This window comes from Perissodus microlepis, chromosome 10 (assembly GCF_051167445.1).
Source record: "Perissodus microlepis isolate ML-2025 ecotype Zambia chromosome 10, ASM5116744v1, whole genome shotgun sequence".
NCBI classification, from domain to species: domain Eukaryota; kingdom Metazoa; phylum Chordata; class Actinopteri; order Cichliformes; family Cichlidae; genus Perissodus; species Perissodus microlepis.
In genome coordinates this window covers 31,281,395-31,300,040 of record NC_140470.1, presented here as the reverse complement: position 1 = coordinate 31,300,040, position 18,646 = coordinate 31,281,395, and the positions used below count along the sequence as shown (strand labels likewise).

At 42.1% G+C, this 18,646-nt stretch overlaps 1 protein-coding gene across 1 annotated transcript in view; it reads right to left on the bottom strand.

The window, feature by feature from the left end:
- The window catches only part of grk6 (G protein-coupled receptor kinase 6), a 49,955-nt gene that overhangs the window by 21,002 nt on the left and 10,307 nt on the right, over nucleotides 1–18,646 (bottom strand). The window contains exons 2-5 of the mRNA XM_084940978.1: nucleotides 17,381–17,476; nucleotides 7,087–7,199; nucleotides 3,060–3,137; nucleotides 1,741–1,841 (exon numbers count right to left, since the gene is read on the bottom strand). Of these exons, the coding sequence (XP_084797104.1) occupies nucleotides 1,741–1,841; nucleotides 3,060–3,137; nucleotides 7,087–7,199; nucleotides 17,381–17,476 (388 nt within the window). The remainder of the gene's footprint in view (nucleotides 1–1,740; nucleotides 1,842–3,059; nucleotides 3,138–7,086; nucleotides 7,200–17,380; nucleotides 17,477–18,646) is intronic.

Below are 18,646 nucleotides of genomic sequence, written 5' to 3'. Positions count from 1 at the left end.
ATTATTGTTGCCTAACAAAAACCCCAGAAACACTCCAGCAAACGTTATTAGACGGAGAACTCTTCGGGCGTTTGGTCCTCCTCTGGGCCAATCATAACCCCTCACACACACAACACTCAGGACACAAGTTTGAAAAAACCGTTGACTCTAAAAATCGCTGCTGCGCTGAACTCTGACTTCAGTTGGACTCGAGCCTTGTGACTTTAAAGACTTCGCACGGGGCCGACATCAAAGCCCGGCTGCCGGTTTCTCTGCAGGGCCCTCGATGTTTACCAGAGATATTTCTGGATAAGCGCTAACGCCGACACCCTCGACACAAAGGGATGTTTTATTTCACGCAGAATGGATAAAGTCTGTCATATCCGCACAACTGAATCTCTTATATTTGACATTAAGTGGCAATTTCTCTGCCGCGCCTACACAAACAGGGCATTGTTCAAACAAACGCTGATTCGTTTCCAAGCTCATCACACGCTCGGAAAACCTGCAGCTTCTCAAACGTAGATGTAATCACATTTTCCTTCATGTGTCCATAAAATGAAGCGTCTGAGTAGGAAGATTCTGGGGGAAATTTTCCGTTTAAACTCCTCTTTTTTTTTTTTTGTGAAGCAGAGACAAAACGCACATCACTGCCCATCCACAGAGTCGGGTTAAAGCGGCAGCAGGCGAAGCAGAATATTCCAGATCTTGTGATATTCCCAGTAAAGTGAAGCAGCTTGGACTTGAGATAGGATCTGGATGTGGCACATTCATCTTTTTGCTCGTCTTATTTTGTTGTAGTCAGCTGTTGGTGCCGTTACTCGTGTGTTTGACCATCATCAGGTAAATGCTGACGCCATAAACGAGTCCTAGAGTTCAAAGGCTTTTTGTTAGAAAGCATGAACAAAAAGAGCAGCTGTTGTATTTTAAATATTTCAAGGTAAAAGAATACATTTGACTCAGCTGATTTAATTTATTTACCCTGAAATGGAAACTGTTTCTTACTCCAGTTTGTAAATGGTGCTGTGGGGATCCCAGCTTTACTAAACTGCAGTGAAAGGGAAGGTTAAAAGTACTGATTGAGTCAACAACCATATTATTTTGGTTTTATGGGTTTCCACTGTGGTTTGTCAACTCGGATGTCATTAGATGTACATTAGAGTCAGGAAATAACACCTCGGCCTGTTCATGGGTTTCCTAATAATAATATCTGGTGACGTCTTTGGTTGGCGAATGGTCTCAGCTCTGAATGTTTCCTTTTCTGATTTTCTTTGAAAACAGTTTGTTATGGACTGGTTTAACTGGTCTGGATCACTGAGATCAAACTAAAGTAACTCGGTGTATCGTTTCCAGTTTGAAGCGCACCTGTTTGTGTGATTTTTGGCTCTTAGGACGCTTCAGGAGGCCGGGTCAGGTTCTTGTGACCCGTGCTGCTGAACAAAGACCGAGGATTGTTTCAGCCTTAGGGCTGCTTACTCCTGACTGTAAGGTGTGTGGGGGGGTCTCAGATTTAATTTCTTTGATTTATCTAACAGCTTAGGTTTTACATTTGTGTTACAAGTCACTTTTTGTTTATGTATGTTTTTAGGCAGTATCCCCTTGCCCAGTGAAAACCTCTCAACCTTAATGTTCCTGGGGTCCGAGGTGAGCGAGAGTCCGAACAAGCACATTAATCAAACCTTAAAAAAGCTGATCTGATTAAACTGGGGAAATATATCCAAAAGAACAGCAAATGAATCCTTAAAAACCCTGCAATCTTACTTGGTGCAGTCCTTGAAGAGGTCTTTGCAGGCCTCCTGCTGCAGCCTCTCTGTGCACTGAGCCATCATGGCCTCCTCCACCTCAGGCACGTGGTCCTCTGACTGCACAGGGAAAAAACACATGAAATCCAGGTGAAAACAGTGAATCAGCTCCGACTGTAACTCTGACAGAGAGAGCCGGACGGATGAGGTTTGAGACGGAGCTGGGAGGTGTTTGTGTTCGTCTGCAGGTTCAGACCTGCACGTTCGCGCTCACACAGAATTAGCAGGAAACATCAGGGCGGAGCTTCAGCCTGAACCAAGGCCTGAACCAAGGCCTGAACTACAAGGCGAGGCCAGGATTTCTTTCTGTTATCTGGCTTCACTGATCCTGACACAGCCAATGACCAATCAGAGTATCAGAAGCACTGATGCTGGTCAGGCATCAGACTACCTATCTCACCTGGCTTGGAAACACCTGAGGTAGAGAGAAAAGATTTTTGACCCTCTTACTATCAAACACAGAGATCTGATTGGTCAGCAGGCGGTGATCTCTTATGTCAAACATAACCTTCGCCTGCTGAGAAGTGAACCACCTTCATGACACTGAAACTTCAGAACGAGCCGGACTGAGCGCTTCCTCCTGAGTGATGCGTTCAGGGACGCTCTAGAGGCAGGTGTTTTAAAATTCAACCACAGTGGGGGCATTTAACAGAAGACAGTCGAACCTTCTGCTACAAAACTGGCTGAAAAAATAATAACAGTAAAAAACTAAAAATACAAATAAATTTAGCACTTTGTCCAAAACTCAGTGACTCTATTCAGTCTGCTGTGATGACGAGTTTTATTAATTTACTCTACTGGGCAGGTCATGTATTTTGAATAAAAGTATAAAATAAATCTATAGTGCACACTGTCACAGCACACTGGTACCGACAGACAGAAACAATGTAAAACATGGAAAAGATTTGACGACTTTTGGTCTGATATTTTTGTCAATGAATACATCATTAATATAAGTTTAAATCGCTCCGACAGAGCTCCTCTGCTACTTTGACAACAAAACTGATGTTTTGTTATCAAATTCAAGATCGTCCAATGCAATAATTTTCTTTAAACGACACATTTAATGACCAAAAGCCAGTGGAAACCTTTTGGTCATTTGATGGTCGTTGGTCTTCAGTTTGGGCTTGTTTCTATATCTTCCTGCTTCAGAGGGAAATGAGCTTTGAGTTATCTCTGATCCTGTACATGTGGGCAATAAACAATAAAAATACTAACAGATATCGTCCTAATAAAAATAAAACCATGTCAGACCTGACAGGAAACATCAGAGAGTACCTTTGGGTTGAAGTATTTTTCGATGAGCTCCTGTCCGCACTCCTTCCTCTTCTCATCCGGAGTCACTTCGTAATCCGCCTGCAGAGAAACGCACACATCAGCATGCTGTCAGCAGGCGCTAATACTCAAATAACACAATCTGAGGACAAAACTGTGCTCAACTTATTTCAGTGAATTCATTTACTGCCATGACCTGAGTTTACTTTTTGTTTGTGACATTATGTTCTAGGGCCTTTGTATTTCTTAGTACGAAGAAAGTTTAACCAAGAAGGCTTTAGCGCCTGAACCTACACAGGTAGCTTTTAGCATTAAATCCAAGCAAGTCAATTTTAATGTTTGAGGCAAACTCAGTAACTTATCAATTATTGCTGAATATTTTTTAATCACTTGAAATAAAGTCGTCTTTGTAATTAGGGTTAGCCAAGTAATTCTTAGCAATTAACAATAATCAATTAGCTTTTAGCTACTGATGCTAACCACGTAGTTTTTAGCAATTGATGCTAACCAAGTAGCATTTAGCAATTGACTCTAAACAGGTTGCTTTTAGCATTTGAGGCCAAGTAGTTTTTAGCAATTGATGCTAACCGGGTTGCTTTTAGCATTTGAGGCTAAGTAGTTTTTAGCAATTGATGCTAACTGGGTAGCTTTTAGCATTTTAAACTAACTAAAGAGTTTTTAGCACTTAAGACAAACAAGGTAGTTTCCGGCATCTCAAGCTAACTAAGGAGTTTTGAGAATTTCTGCACTACAATGTGACACTGCCAGACCTTCACAAAGAGAAGAGTACCAGGATGTGGTTTTCAGTTTCAGCATTGCCAGAAAAATGTGGTTAAAAACATTTCTTTTATTTGGATTTTACCATGTTGCTGCTAGCTGTATTTTTTTTTAGCATCCTGTCATCAAAACACCTGACTAATAATAATGGATTGCATTTATATAGCGCTATCTAAACAGAGTTAGAGAAGTGTTTGGGTTAAAGTGAACTCTTTTTTTTTTTTAATTTTTTTTTTTTCCATATAAGCTCATTTACATTTTACATGCATTTCTGCATATGACCACTAGATGTCATTTCATTTAAAAACATAACTCAGTCATTAATTTGGACAGAATCTGATGAAACTGTGAATATATGATGACAGTATTGAAGGCCCATAATATTGAATGATTGCTCAGCTGAACTACCAGCTTCGTGTGTGTCCCCTGCAGCCTCCTCTCGGCTTCAGAAAACCCACTTTATGAGTTAATTGAAGACTTTTTGTAGCCCTCCTCCCCCACACCCGAACCGATTGCATCTACTCCTCCCTGTGAATGACCTGCAGTAAACTGAGCCTGACTGGAAAACCCCAAAGTGCTTCCTCTCCCCTCTGGCAGCGAGAGCCTGTAAACTAATGCTAAGTGACAGCGGAGACGGTTCAAATCTCATTTTCCCCTCTCCATCTCGTCCTCTCGCAGGGCTCTCAGAGACGAGATGGGAAGCGGTTGTGGGGTAAAAGGGAGCATAATTGCTTCGAATGCGAGTTGAAAACTGCAAAGCCATCAGACTGGAGTCAGCTGAGCAGAGCAGACTGTCTTCATTAACCTCCTCTACCTCAGCAGATAGGACTACAACCATTACCTGATCCACTTTAACAAATCCTTTCTACTGTTAATAACACCAAATTGGCAAAACTTAAAGAAATGCAGGCTTAAAAGGTTAATCTGACATTACCTCACACTGATGAGCCTCCGCAGTTACAACCTTCTGACAGCTTTCATTCGTTTTTACTACTTTCCCATATTAGCAGGTGAAATTCGACTTACCCTTGACCTTACCTAAGCCTCAGACAGGATTAGCCATGAACCAGGACAGTTAATATTAAAATAATCCCACACTTCCTGTCTGAATGGGGCTTAATGTTTGTTTTTGTTCTGAGTGTGATACTGTCTGACAGGTCAAAGAGCTCTTAATGCTTCAAACCCTCATTTGTTATGAACTTTTGCACAGAGATTCATGGTCTCTGCAGAGTGAACCCTACCCAACACTGATGATCCTCTGACTTTACCATATCACCAGCAGGTGGTTTCAGATCAGATTTTAAGATTTTGGACTTGTTCAAACTGTCGACAGTTATTGCACTGACTGGATAGATTTCCCAGGGGATGAACCCTCAACTCAAGACAACATGCAGCGGTTTTGGACAAACTGAAATATCTTGAGTGTAATCACATGGACTGGTTTTTGTAAACACATCCCAAGAGGATAATCACAGATGACAGTGATGAATTACTGATATTTAACACGTAGGGACATCTAGAAATCTGTGGTCTCTGGAGGACGACCCCTCAATTCTTTAAACTTCAAAACAACTTCCTGATGCTGATTTGTGCTCCTTTTCATCTTTTGAGTGGTTCAAACCAAAAATATTTCCAGTATAATTTGGTAGATTAATATTCAATTTGTATGCATATCCCCAGAGGATAAACATAGATGACAGTGATGAAGTAATACACAGGGGCACCAAGAAAGTCGTGGTCCCCAGAAAGTCCTCGTTCAAAGAAATCAACAAATTCATGACTAAAAAACCTGAACATCAGGATTCCCAGCTAAACCCTTAATTCAAACCTTCCCCCTGACGAACCTGGTTCTTTAAACTGCGTCTGGTCCCTGAAGTTGTGAGGACCACTCTGAATGTCCTCATAAAGCATTAATGTCCCCACTGTAATGGTTTTAGATACAGAAACACACTGTGTGACCTCATCTGCTGCAGTAAACGAGTCGTAACTCGCTCCGCTCACTTCAGGAATGCTTCCCTCACACTTTGTTTCATTCCCACCGGAGTGTGTGTGTGACGGGGATACAGCATGGGAGGTAGGAAAGAGCGACTCAGTGACGCAGATTGTTCCCAGAAGTCAAGAGTTCCTGTATTTCATTAAACAGATATTAAACCCTACTTCCTCCTCCTCATCTTCAAGTGCTCCATTTGGGCATTCAGGGTAATTAAACTCGCCAATCAGCTTTTGGAAGGGTCAGTTCACCCGAAGAAAAAAAGAACATTTTCCCACAGCTCAGCGTTGGCCTGCTTGGACAGTTGGGGCACATTTGCATTTATTTTGGGCGACTCGAATCCTGAAAAAACTGTTTATGTATCACAGCAGAAAAAAGCATAAATAGGCCACTTTACCGTGCTCTGTTACTGTGTGTTACTTCCTGCTGTAAACTGAGAGCAGCATTTAGCTGATAATGAGCTAACTTTCTTTATCAATGTGAGTCGCTGGAGGCCAAAAATCAGCTAAAAGTGAGTGAATATTGGGCATGTAGTGCTATAATCACAACGTTTAAATGTCAAAGTGTTTGTTTCCTGTTAAAGGCCTGCTGTATATTCTACCTCATTTCCTGTCATATATCGGGTGCTTGTATTAAAGCTACTAAATAACGATGTTACACCTGGTCCAGTTTAGAGAGCAGTACAGAAATCACTGCCTCGTTCCCTAACAGTATCAATGACAGGAATGACCCAGGATTTCTTACAGGAGTGCCTCCTCCACCTCCTCACAGCACTGAACAATGAGGTCTTCAAACTGCCTGAAGCAGATCTAAACAACACATTAATCTAACTGATTAATTACAAGCTGTAGTTAAATGTCAGATCCTTACTAACACTGATAAGTGTACTAACTCACTCAGTCAGCCTCTTTCACTGTTGCAGTCATACTGAACTCACAGCTTAAAGCAAACACACATTAATAAACAGCTGTATCACAGTTTTCCTGCCACACAAACCCTCAGATGATACTTTCAGTCTGTATTAAGTGTTTAAACTCAGAAACAGTTTTCTAATAATACAGTTTAATCGTGTCTGTTCCTCTCTGCTGTCAGCTGGCCTCTCCGTGTCTGATTGGTCACGCTGTTTTCACGTTAATGCGTACGTAGGGAGGCTGATAAATCCTGGGCTTACAGGACAGTCTGAACCCTGCAGAGAAAGATGCTGAGGCTGGACACACACGAGCACACGAAGAGAAGAGGTCAGACGAAGGCGGCTCTGCTTACCACGGCGTCCAGGAACTTGACGCAGCGCTTCAGCTCGGGTCGAGTCTCGCAGAACTGCCTGAAGAGCAGCCGTCCGATTGGCTGCCGCTCGCAGAGGCTGCTGTAGTCCTTCTCTGCAGAGACATGGAGGCAAGCGAGGTCATCGTTACACAGATCTGAATCAAACCGCCGGCACTGTTTTACAGGAGGCCTGCCTACACTGATGGAAGAAACAATTCTCACATACTTCGTTTATCTGGACACAAACGTGCACGTTATTTAATCCAGAATCAGTCTGTGAATGCTCTCAGGTTAAGCCCATTGCACACTGAGCGTGCTGCGAAAGAGCAACACAAAACTTTTCAGATGCAAACTGATTGCGTAACATAAACGCCTTTATGCAGAAAATAAACCTCAAAGCGAGCACACTGATGTCTGATTGATCAGATCTGTTTATCGGATCTGATCAATCGAGCTTCATCCAGCAAACTCACGTGGAGTAAAAGGCTGGATTAAGAATAGGTGAGTCCAAATGCAGGAAAGATTTACATGATTTAACATGTTTGGTGTGTAGAGGTCTTTGAGGCCCCTGAAGGACCCCGGGATGAGTTTAACTTTGGTGCTTTTTAACATCTTTTTCCATCATTTTTAATCCTCAGAGCTTCAGAAGCTCAGGAAGCAACTTTCAGAGCTCTGTTAAAAACTGCAACCAGATCAATCCAACACCCACTCCAAAGGTCACAATCTAAACACAAACTCTGGGTTCTTTTCTATAACAAACTTCAAGCTTCAAATTAAATCAGACCCTCACAGGAAGTACAAAGTAGCACGCAACCTTAACCACACCTTATACACTGTGACTATTTACAACGTAGAAAATTCATCAGATGAAATTTGCTTTCGACACAGTTTTTCTTTCCCAAACATTTTTACTTCCTTCTAAATAAAAGCTGAATTTTTATAACATAAATAATAAAGTTCCTGCAAGCAAAACAGCAGGTTTATGCAAATATGCTGGTATTTGATTATTCCATGGATCAGTGTCGTTCCCTGTTATGCTGTGAGCCGGCACCAAATGTGTTCTTATTATCTTATTATTATTGCTGTTTCTGATGTACTGCATTATTAGAAGGCTCTAGAAAAACAAAGTCAGATGGACGCTTATTTCTCCATGTAGAGAATGGAGGTTAGAAAATGTTTTCTGAGGAAGGAAACATGCTCAGCACATTTGTGAGGCAGGAACTGTTGTGAAAGACTGAATGTAAATGCTAAAGAGGCAGCACACTTTTTTTTATAGCAATAAAGGAGCAGGCCTCCCTCAGTGGACACTGGAGATCCTGTGACTGAGGGAGGAGTAAACCTCTCTCTGACTTGCTGAAGTGTCACATTGATCAGTCTGACCTTTTCGCTCTTTTCCTCGTCTCTCACGCCGACCGCCCCGATCTTCAGTGAATCACATTTGCTTGTGCGTGAAGCTTCCTGAGTTGTTTTGCATGTGTACGAGTCACAGATGCAAATCCACGTTTCCTTGTTAGCGTTTCTATTTTTTTTCCTCAAACACAGCTGGACAGATGAACTGAAACGACCCCAGATATCAATCTAAAACCTCCTCATGCGAGTATGTTTTTGTTTTTGGTGTACATGTGACTGTCACTACAACAGCGGCACAGCCTCGAACGGCTCACGTAAACAGACATCCCGGTGTTACTGAAATCATTCTCTTCTGGTTCCACAGTGAACATGGAATAAAAGACACGATGACCTAAAGTTTTGACTCTTTGAACTGTAACCATTCAGCAACTGAGACCAAAATCAAATCATTACAAACGGACAGAATATTGTATCGCTGTCAGGTCTCTCTGTGCCCAAACACTGGCCCAGTTCAACTAATTCCTTAACCCAGTGCATCACACACCGACTTCAACAGATGCCGAGGTACAGCAGGGTGTCATCTGCATATATAATAATAAAAGTTGTTAGATTTCAGCCTCTTGTGTCAACATTTGTCAGTGAGCGTTGTTACTGCTGTGAAGCGTTTTAATCCAAACTACTGTCTTACTCTAAACCTGAGTCGATTCTATCTGACAGAGGCGTCGTATCAGGGTTGTAGATTTAATAGCCAAGTTACACCAACAGACTGAAGTTTCATTCATAAAACCATCTGCAGGAGTAAAAAGATGCTGTTTGCTTTGTGGGTGATGTAATCCGTGTCATCTTTTTGTCTCCCTGCCTGGCTCAGTAGATGAACATAACTCGGGTGGAGCGCCCCTTTGATTGTTACTCTGCTGAGTCATTTCCTTTTGATGACCCACTGACTGATGGTTACTGATGCCTTGTTCTGTCAGGTTCTCCTCTGTTTTATCCTACTTTGAGATTTTCTGCTCTAGTTGTCTCTGCTCTGCCCTTTGTCCCGCTCTCCTCTCCTCTAATGATCTCTTCTCTCTCTGATGTTCCACTTAAGTCCCGCTGCAGAGAGAACAGAGAAGCTAAGTGTGCGGCAAAGGGAATAAATCTGTGGATGACAAAGGACACGAAAGAGAGAAAGACGAGAAAAAGGCCGTTCAAAGTCTTCACATCTACAAACCCACTGTTTTCTTTACAAAAGGGACATAAATTACTTCATTACAGTTCATAAAGTTACTTAGGCAGTATCAGATTCTTGCATCTCAAAGTTCTGGGAATTCTCCGAATAATCATTATCTCATTATGGCTGATTACGGACGTTTTGAGACATGATAGGAGTTGTGATATACATGAATGGAGATCCAGGGCTGTAGAGAACATGCTGTACATTAACACGCGGAAAACAAAGAGGCCTCTGTCGGGTGTCCTGTTGGCTTCGAAGGCCCTGCAGTGAAAGTGAGTTTCAATCCAGACCAAAGCACGACACGGAGTGCCTCCATCACTTTATACAGCGTCACACTGATTTTAAGTGCACCAGTTTGTTCTAGAATGAGCTGAACAACTATCAATAACCATGCCAAAACATCCAACAGGAGGAAAGGTCAGCAGAAAAAGCCAGAGTTACTGTTTCCTTCCTTCCAAACCAGCTTGGTAGGAAAATCCAAGCAGATTAGCAGCGTCTGAAATACTCGAACCAGCTCGTCTTCAAAGTCAGGAAAATCTTCCTCATTCTGGGGCTCAGACTGAACTTCAGCAGGTCATCTTGAGCTGCCACCGTGTGATAGGATGTCTGTGTTAATGACCAGTTGAACAAGTGGATGGTGAGTGTATATATTGTAGGATGTATTTGGTAAAAGGAAGCAGTAAACCTCAGAGCAGCAGCAGCACATTAAAAAATATTATTTTCATTAAATCCTACTTAACCCCTGATTATGAATGTCTATGAATCTTAGATATTAGCACTTACATAGAAAAGTGCTGGTTGTGCAAGTTGTGCAAAGTGCTTTGACGAGTAGAAAAGTGCTATATAAGAACCAGAGCAGTTACCATACTTTATTTTATCGCCCTGGAAGTTGCTGCATGATTACAGCATCACCACCCTGACGAAGCAGCCGGTTCCCTCTTCCTCTCTCTGGGTTGCTCGGTTGTATTTAAACCATAAACATATTCCTATGATTCAGCAGCTGAACACTGAAACCAGTGTGGACCTACTTTACTGTAATATCATGTTACTCTAATGGCCTCTTATGAGGACTGAGGAGGAGGGGAAGGGGGAGGAGAAAGCATCAATCGAGACTAAAAATGCTTTCATTTGTGCAGAGGACGTGCGGTGAAACTCCCTGCACGTGTTTCTCAGGTTCAGCGAACAGCAGAGTCACCGGGGCACAAACAGACAGAAAAACACACTTTGTGTTTTGCTGCATTTCAGACGAGCCTGCGAATGCACTGCCTCGACTCTGCACACAACAAGAAAGCACACGTTCGAGTGCGGTGCAGGGCCAATCTTTCGTTTTTTGTTTTTAATTGGTGCTGGTGAAATGTGTTGTAACAAAGGGAGAACATCTGTAAGATCTCTGTTGTGCAACATAGAAATGTCTCACGTTGCTTGCAGCATAATTACATAACAATAAATGATGTTCGTATCAGGGGATGAGAGGAAAAAGAGGCAGTCTCCTGAATATCTTCCTCCCACTCGTCTTCTGGCCTATCAGCCCTGCAGCACCTCTGCTCCCCTCTGTGGGACATCAGCATTTCAAACCGTACTGTATGTGGTTTTAATGCTGAGCTTCTAACTTCCTGTGTGTGTTTGACTGAACTCATTCAAATCCAAACTTATTTGCATCGGCCCTTCCAGGGAAACAAAAGAAGCAGCAGCAGCATCTCGAGTGTAAAATGGCTCATCTTTATTTCCTTATATTTTCACATCAGCAGGAAGTCTTTAATTATGTTAAGTACGTGTCTAAAAGAAGCCAGATGCAGTGATGATTAGGAAAATCAGTAGACGAGCTGGAAACAAAGCGGTCACGTTATTTAATAAGCTTCTGCCTCTCCTGCCACAGCCTAACCAAAGGGAACGCCACCGCTTCAGATATATTCATATTAGCCTCTATTTCATTTGAAATATCGTCAACTGCTCTATTAATATCTATATATAATATTATACTCTATATGTCCTGGTGCTGCTCTGAGCCTGACGGCCGTTACAGCTGCTCCTGTTGGTGTTTTTCCAGTTTACTCTGGAGGCAGAGTGTCGTCACCGGACGATGGCCCGTAGTCCCCGAGCAGAGGCTACTCGGAGCTAAAAGGAAGTCTGTTCCTGCCATCATCACGTGGAATGTGAGGTGTTTGGACAACGATATGGAAGAGCTGCATGAGTTGATTACCCACCGAGGTTACCACACTGGAACTGCCAGGAGGGCCGTTCTGACCCTGTCCTGTAACAACAGCATGAATGCTAAAGACAAGTTGTTAACTTTCAACTGTTTTTCTAATTTCTAAGTAAGATTTGGCCAAATAATTATTTAAGGTTGATTTTAAAGGTTTCATCAATGATTTAACACAAACACATTAGAATAAACTCCTGAACAAAGAGTTAAACAAAGCATAGTAACTACAAATGGAGTTATGAAAGAAGAAGAACATGAATTGTGGGGTTAGCTGTATTAAAATGAAGGTGGTGTAAAAACAGAGCTGACCTCAGAGCTGCTACAAAAATATAAGCAACACATTTTAAATAATTACTGTAAAAGCAGAATAGTCAAAGTTTATCATCTGCCTCTGGTCATCAAACCTGAAGCCGTCTCAGCTTCACCTCTTCAGGCCTGACATACGTTTTGGATTTCCCTCTTTATTTGCTCCGTTTAGTTCTCCACACTCTGGACTTCAGCTCTGCACCGGTCCTCCACCCACTCAGTCACGCACTCCCTGCTCTAGTGGTTTTATATTAATGTGTATGGGTCAAAATGACGCCCTCTGCAGCTCTAGGTATACTTTCTCTTTCTTTTGATCCCACAGTATTTGATGACCCACTTTAGAAAAAATCCCAAAATATGAGACGATGAGAGTTAAACAGGGTTTAAAACGTCCGCCTTGGCATTTCCAGTGTTAAACACAGTGTGAACGTATCTGTGTGGACGGGAATGTTAATCTGGGTAAAAAGAAAAGATGACGAGTCCACGCTGTGATTAGAAAATGGGGTAAGCCCGAACATGTTATTGAGACGGGGATGTTTCTGGACTGGAACCTGTGGTATACGCTTGGGGAAACCTGAGTGATGAAACGTGTCACATTGTCGTTGCCGTTGCTGAATCATGCAGAGTTTTGTTTACCAAATGGCTCAACTATCGGACCAATTGTGCTTACGTGCATAAACAAAGGCCCATTTTGAGTCCGGAGACGTCTTGAATGACTATTTGAATATTCAAAAATCATGACCATCCCTACAAGCAAAATAAATATGTTTTCTGTCTCTTGCACGCTCTACTCAGGTGCCACCCTTGCTTTAACCAAATTGAGTATTTCCAGTAGTGAAAACACATCTGGATCAGACTGTTTCCTGATACATGTGAGCAAAGTACAACTTTGGAAAATGTCCTGACATTTTAGCTCAGTTAGCTTCATGTGCTTTCATTGTCTTTTTGAACTGCTCCTTGAACTTCCCAAAACAGTAACAGTAACAGTAAACTTCGCCAAGAACACGACCCTGGAGGCATGCCCCCGGGAGCTGGTGAATGGATGTATTAAGCAATAGAAATCTGTAAGACTTGAGCGTATGTGTATGGGGCAAATAAGTCCTTGACTTCTTTGGTGAACTTTGGTTTACCAGTAACAAACATGTGCTGTACTTTAGTCCAGCTTGCCCACCTGTCGCCACCCTGTGCCTCGAGCCATATTAAGTTTTATAACAAGTCATCAGCCCAGCTCCACTGCTTCTTCCTCTTCTTTCTTCCTCACAATGTGTCCTATGTGTCTGACTTGCCCCGCCTGGGTACCATGGATGCAACCATGCCTCTGTACACAAACACCCCCCCCAGTAGGTGAACAGGAAGTCAGCTGTAAAAATCTTCATAATGCTAATAACTCACATCACACTGATATCACATGTTGCTGCTGCTGTTAGGCAGCAACTTAAAGCAATTGCTTTTATGCACATGACCTCGATTATTTATTCTAACCAAACATCAGGGACTTTGAAATAAAAGCCCGTCTCTAATGCTGGACAGTGGCCTCCTGCAGCTAAGATAAATATGGGATATGGTTACTATTTAAGGAAATAAAGTCATGAGAACCAAACCACGTAAACCACAGTTCATGCTTTGGTCACATATCTTCTGACCGTCCCATCTGGACATTTCCATCCAATTTTGTGAAGCAAAAATCATAAACAAGTTGACATAAACACAAAGCACGAGACGCACATGTGCCAGAAACTGCAGTTCCTCTGACGTCCACTTGACGGCAGCTCCAAATGTCCATCAGTCTTCATAGAGTCCCATGTTAAAATGTTCAACTTTAACAAGGAAACGAACGTGTTTACAGCCTGATACACGTTTGGGTATTTCCCAGTCAATGACAACGTTACTGTGGGCGAAGTTTTATAAAGGCTTAAAGTTTGACAGGAACCATGTTTGAGCTCATCGTGACTTTTGGGGCTTTTCAAACAAGTTACTGAACCAATAATATAAGTGAGTGAATTTCTAGACGATTATTAGCTGGCGCTAATTAGCAGATATCTTTGTCTGTGTTGCACAGTTGCCCAAATATGGTCACTTCTGGGTGCAACAATCCAACATGACAGTGCAAACACCGAGGTTTCGGTGACGTTACAGTGCCTACATCATTCTACTTTATGCTTTCTGAAGTAAACATGTACACAGGCTTCTTACCCCCAAAAAGGTGAGATAGTCAGTGGACCTGCACTTTTTTTGAGCTCACTCAAAGCTCTTTACACCACAAACCACCATCATTCATTCACACAGGACTTTATTCTTTAGAAAAAACTTCTGTGTGCGAGTTTTATCTATCTGTAATCTACATGATTACAGATAGATGACCTAACATGCATGACTTCAGATTGAAGAGGAAACCTGAGCACCTGGAGAAAACCAGCCAGGCGTAGAGAAAAACATGCTCGCTGCTTTGACCTTTAATTTTATTTTGTAAAAAACTAAGTGCAACCAATGACAAAGCACAACAACAATTATCTCCGAGTCTGGTCTCAGGTAGAGATCAGATCTTTTCCTGAGTGACTCGAAATTTTATTTCTCCAACCAGTCACCAGTTAAAATGAAAGTAATCGGTTGGTTGAAACAGTAGAAAAATAACAGGCTGCTTCCTCTTTCTGCAGGCGCCACAGTTTCCTCTGTGGTGGTACTTGAGCAACACTAGCGTTTTGTCTTCATACCACCCACACACTTTCAGACCCATCGCAGGTTTGACTTTTCAATGAATAGCATGCTATTAAAGTTCGCGCAGATTGTCGCTGCTTGTTGCCTGAATGTAAAAGACATTTTTATAACATGGCAGCTGCAGCTCTGAGAATACAACTTCAAAAAGGAAAGGACGCATAAAAACAGAAGTTGTAGCAACGCTTGATCCACAGTCTCGGTGTGTTGGACAGGAAGCAGTGACAGTCTGGCAATTACAAAAGACGTCAACTGTCATCTCAAAAGTGAGTCTTGGTTTGGGGGACTGGAAGGCAACTGTTTTTCATTCTCAGTTTATTCTGCAACAGTTTCCAAAACCTTCCATATAACATGGTTACAAAGTTCACAACTCCAACAAAATATACAACAATCATGATATCGTTCAGTTTTGGATTTAAGCCCAGGTTCATGCACAACAACCTGACCACTACCATGTGTATGTGGATAAAGTGGTGGTCAGCGTGGGGCTAAAGTGGGGTTTGGGCAAGTAGATGAACCCTAAAATCCTAATTATTGACATCGGCATGAACGTGTGGCGGAGATGGGAGGGTCATCTCAAATCATCAAGAGCCTTCTGCTTATAAAAGTTGCAGGTCGATCGACGGGCTCCATGGAGCTCATGTAACTTTTATTTGATAACTGGTCTAAATTTAAACTAGTCTAGTTCCTGTAGGAGGGAAATGTTTTCTACACAAATGGAAATGTATGAAAATGAAGAGCAACGACAGCAAACACTTCAGTGTTACGCTCGGTATGAAAGTTCTGCCAGATACATTAATCAGCATTAAGCAATTTCCCAACCGTCCGGTTAAAAACTGTGAGACAAAGTCACAGTTATTGCTACAAATGAGGTTAATGCAAGCATAATGTCATGGATCATATCCAAAGTGGTTGGAAGTGAGATGTTGGAGTGTGAAGGGTCACTGTTGACCTTGGAAAGAGTCGTTTCCCTCTCAAAATAAACTTCTTCCTCAGCATATCCACTCCGATCAGTTCTCACAGTGAGAGATATCTCGCATTTAAAAACTAAAACTTAGCCTTAATACTGTTACAAGTTTGTTATTCACATGTAACAACTCATTTATTCAATCATTTGTGATTTATGGAGGTTTATGTGTTGGAACTAATTCTTGATGAGCAACAGTTTTGTGATCACAGGACAGTGTGCCATACGTTTTCTGCCGTTTTGTACACAACCTGAGGTCTGCTGGTGATAATATCAGCCATGTGGATGAATGAGAGTCTATTTCTGTACAGAATTAGGAAGCCGCCACCACCGCTGCTGCTGTATACAGAGGAAATGAAAAATCAACACTGATCATATTCCCTCAGTGAAATGTCATGTTTAATACTGAGGATGAGTAGCTCATGTTTCACTGCAGCCGTGTGTCTGACAGTGTGTTCTCTACTTTATTTGCTTTCTTAAAGAGGTTTGAGCCTCGGGGCCACCATACCAGACTGCAAAGACAAGGAGAGAGACACTAGAAAGCATAACATCTTCTGAAACAATGAGGGGATTGAATTCAGGCGTCAGATGAGCCACAAAACTGAGAAACACACAGAGCCGTGCTGTGCAGCAATTCATAAATTAATATCTAAAACTGGACGTCTTTTAGGGGTTTTTCCCCAGTAAAGAGGAGTCATCTGCTTCTCACTAAAGACATTTTAAGATATAACTCCCACACAATTCCTTTAACAAACAGCCCGGTGCAGAAACAGTTAGGTCTCTGTGGACAGTTTTCATAATGACTGCAGCAGGAGACTTTTTTATAACTTAGACCCTGGAGCTATACTGGGAGGGCTTTAGGGGCGTGGCCTCTGACACGGCCTGTAGCTGCTGATTAAATGTTGATGTTAACGACTCCAAAGTCCACACCCGATAAGTGACTTAACGATGGCTACGTCCATCTTTTAAATACAGTCAATGAGGGATTGTGTCACGCCAAGTGGGCGTTGGTGGAACTGCAGTTTGTGTCTAGAGTTTCAGCCCAGCTGGTTACTGCTCGTTTCCCCACAGATAAAACTTTATTTATAAATCAATAATTTGCATCCTTCGGAGGACGAGGACACGCCGGTAATCATGATAACAGTGAAAAATTAAAATCAAAGAATGACATGATGTTAAAAACATCGTAAATAATCCACCTGCACAGCTACAGATTCTTCCCTTTCAGTTCTTAATATATTATTGCACAATTACCCACTTAAATAATTTCTTGTGTTTTGCATTATCACAGACTGTGTTTTCCATGGTAATAGTTCCTTTATCTCCTCTATTTTTTAATTCGATGGTTTTTTGTGCAAGTCTAATCATGTCGAGTTTGAGGTACCAGCGGTGATGACTGAGGGGGTATTCAAAGGGTGCCATGGATACGATGTGTTTCAAAGGCGTCACACTCACTCGACACAAAGACGTCCACGTCAAATGAGATAAAGGTGCTGCTCTGAGAGAGAGAGCGACTGGAGACAGAGCGGCGTTAGCTCACCTATGGTTTGTCGAAGCTCCTCGCACAAACTTATGTGTGGGAACTGCAGCATCTGCTTCCACTTCTTGCTCTTTCCTTTTCTGTTCCCGCCCCCTCCTGTGAATGACATACACATTTTTTATTGTATTTTGGGTTTGACGGAGAAGAAAGTCTCTACATTCAAAAGGAAGCGAGTCGGGGAGGACACGAAGAAACACGTGAGCGTTTAAAGTAAATCAGCAGGATGTGTCGTCATACCGTTGATACGGAGAACCCGACTGAGGTTTTTTAAGACTTAAATATGCGTCGAGTGCATATTAAAAAACAGCACAGCATCGAGCCCTGACGAGCCGCGCCCTGATGTTTCTGAACAAGTAAAGTAAGAAACTCAAATTCTGGTTTCCAGGTTGGATTTTGGGACCATTTCTGAGGCGGTGGAGAAAAAATCATTTCAGAGAGCCGATCGACCCGATCGATGCAGTGATCTGATTGGTCAGATCTGCTTATTCAGATCCAAAAAATCTAACTTGGTTTGAAAACATAAATGTTGCAAATTCACCCAGTGAAATCACATGATCAGTGTGAAAAGCTGCACTGAAAAATCAGACATGCAGATATTTTCTGAGCGCTGGATGTTTTTCCTGTGCTTAAACAACTAGTAAATTCATTGCAGGGACAGTCTGCGTTAGCCTGACTGCTCACCACAGATCACATATAAACGATGGTCTGTTTGTGTGTTAGAAACCAGGAAACTCGTTGGTTTGATGAAGTCCAGCAGTCATTTGGGAAAAATGTTATTCTCCAACTGGTTGTCAAGTAGTTTCTGGAGGTTGCCAGCTTAAAAGCTTCCCTGGGACTGCTTTAGTCACTCATAGTTTGCACGAAACACACCAACCTATCTGCCAACATATAACCTGGAAACAGAGAGCGTTTCCCTTCCAAGTAAAAGTTACGCCTTACTGTTGCAACCAACACGTTTCAAAGGTACAGCTTTTACTTTGAAGGGACACTATATTTGTAGAGTAGTTTGGTGAGTAGTTTGAGTGTTTGCAAGTCGACGTCTTCCATACTGGTGAACGAAGCAAACGCCAGGAAACTCCATTTTGGATTTTTATTTTAAGGGAACACACGCCAATACGCCAATCACAAGGTAACATTATTTTACTCCGATGGTGGGTTCACACTAAGCAGACCAGACTAGACTAATATACAATAGAAGCTGCAGCAGGTGATGTCTGTGTGGTTTTAAAGCTTTGTTGTTGCTGTGATGAGATTCTTTTGATGGCA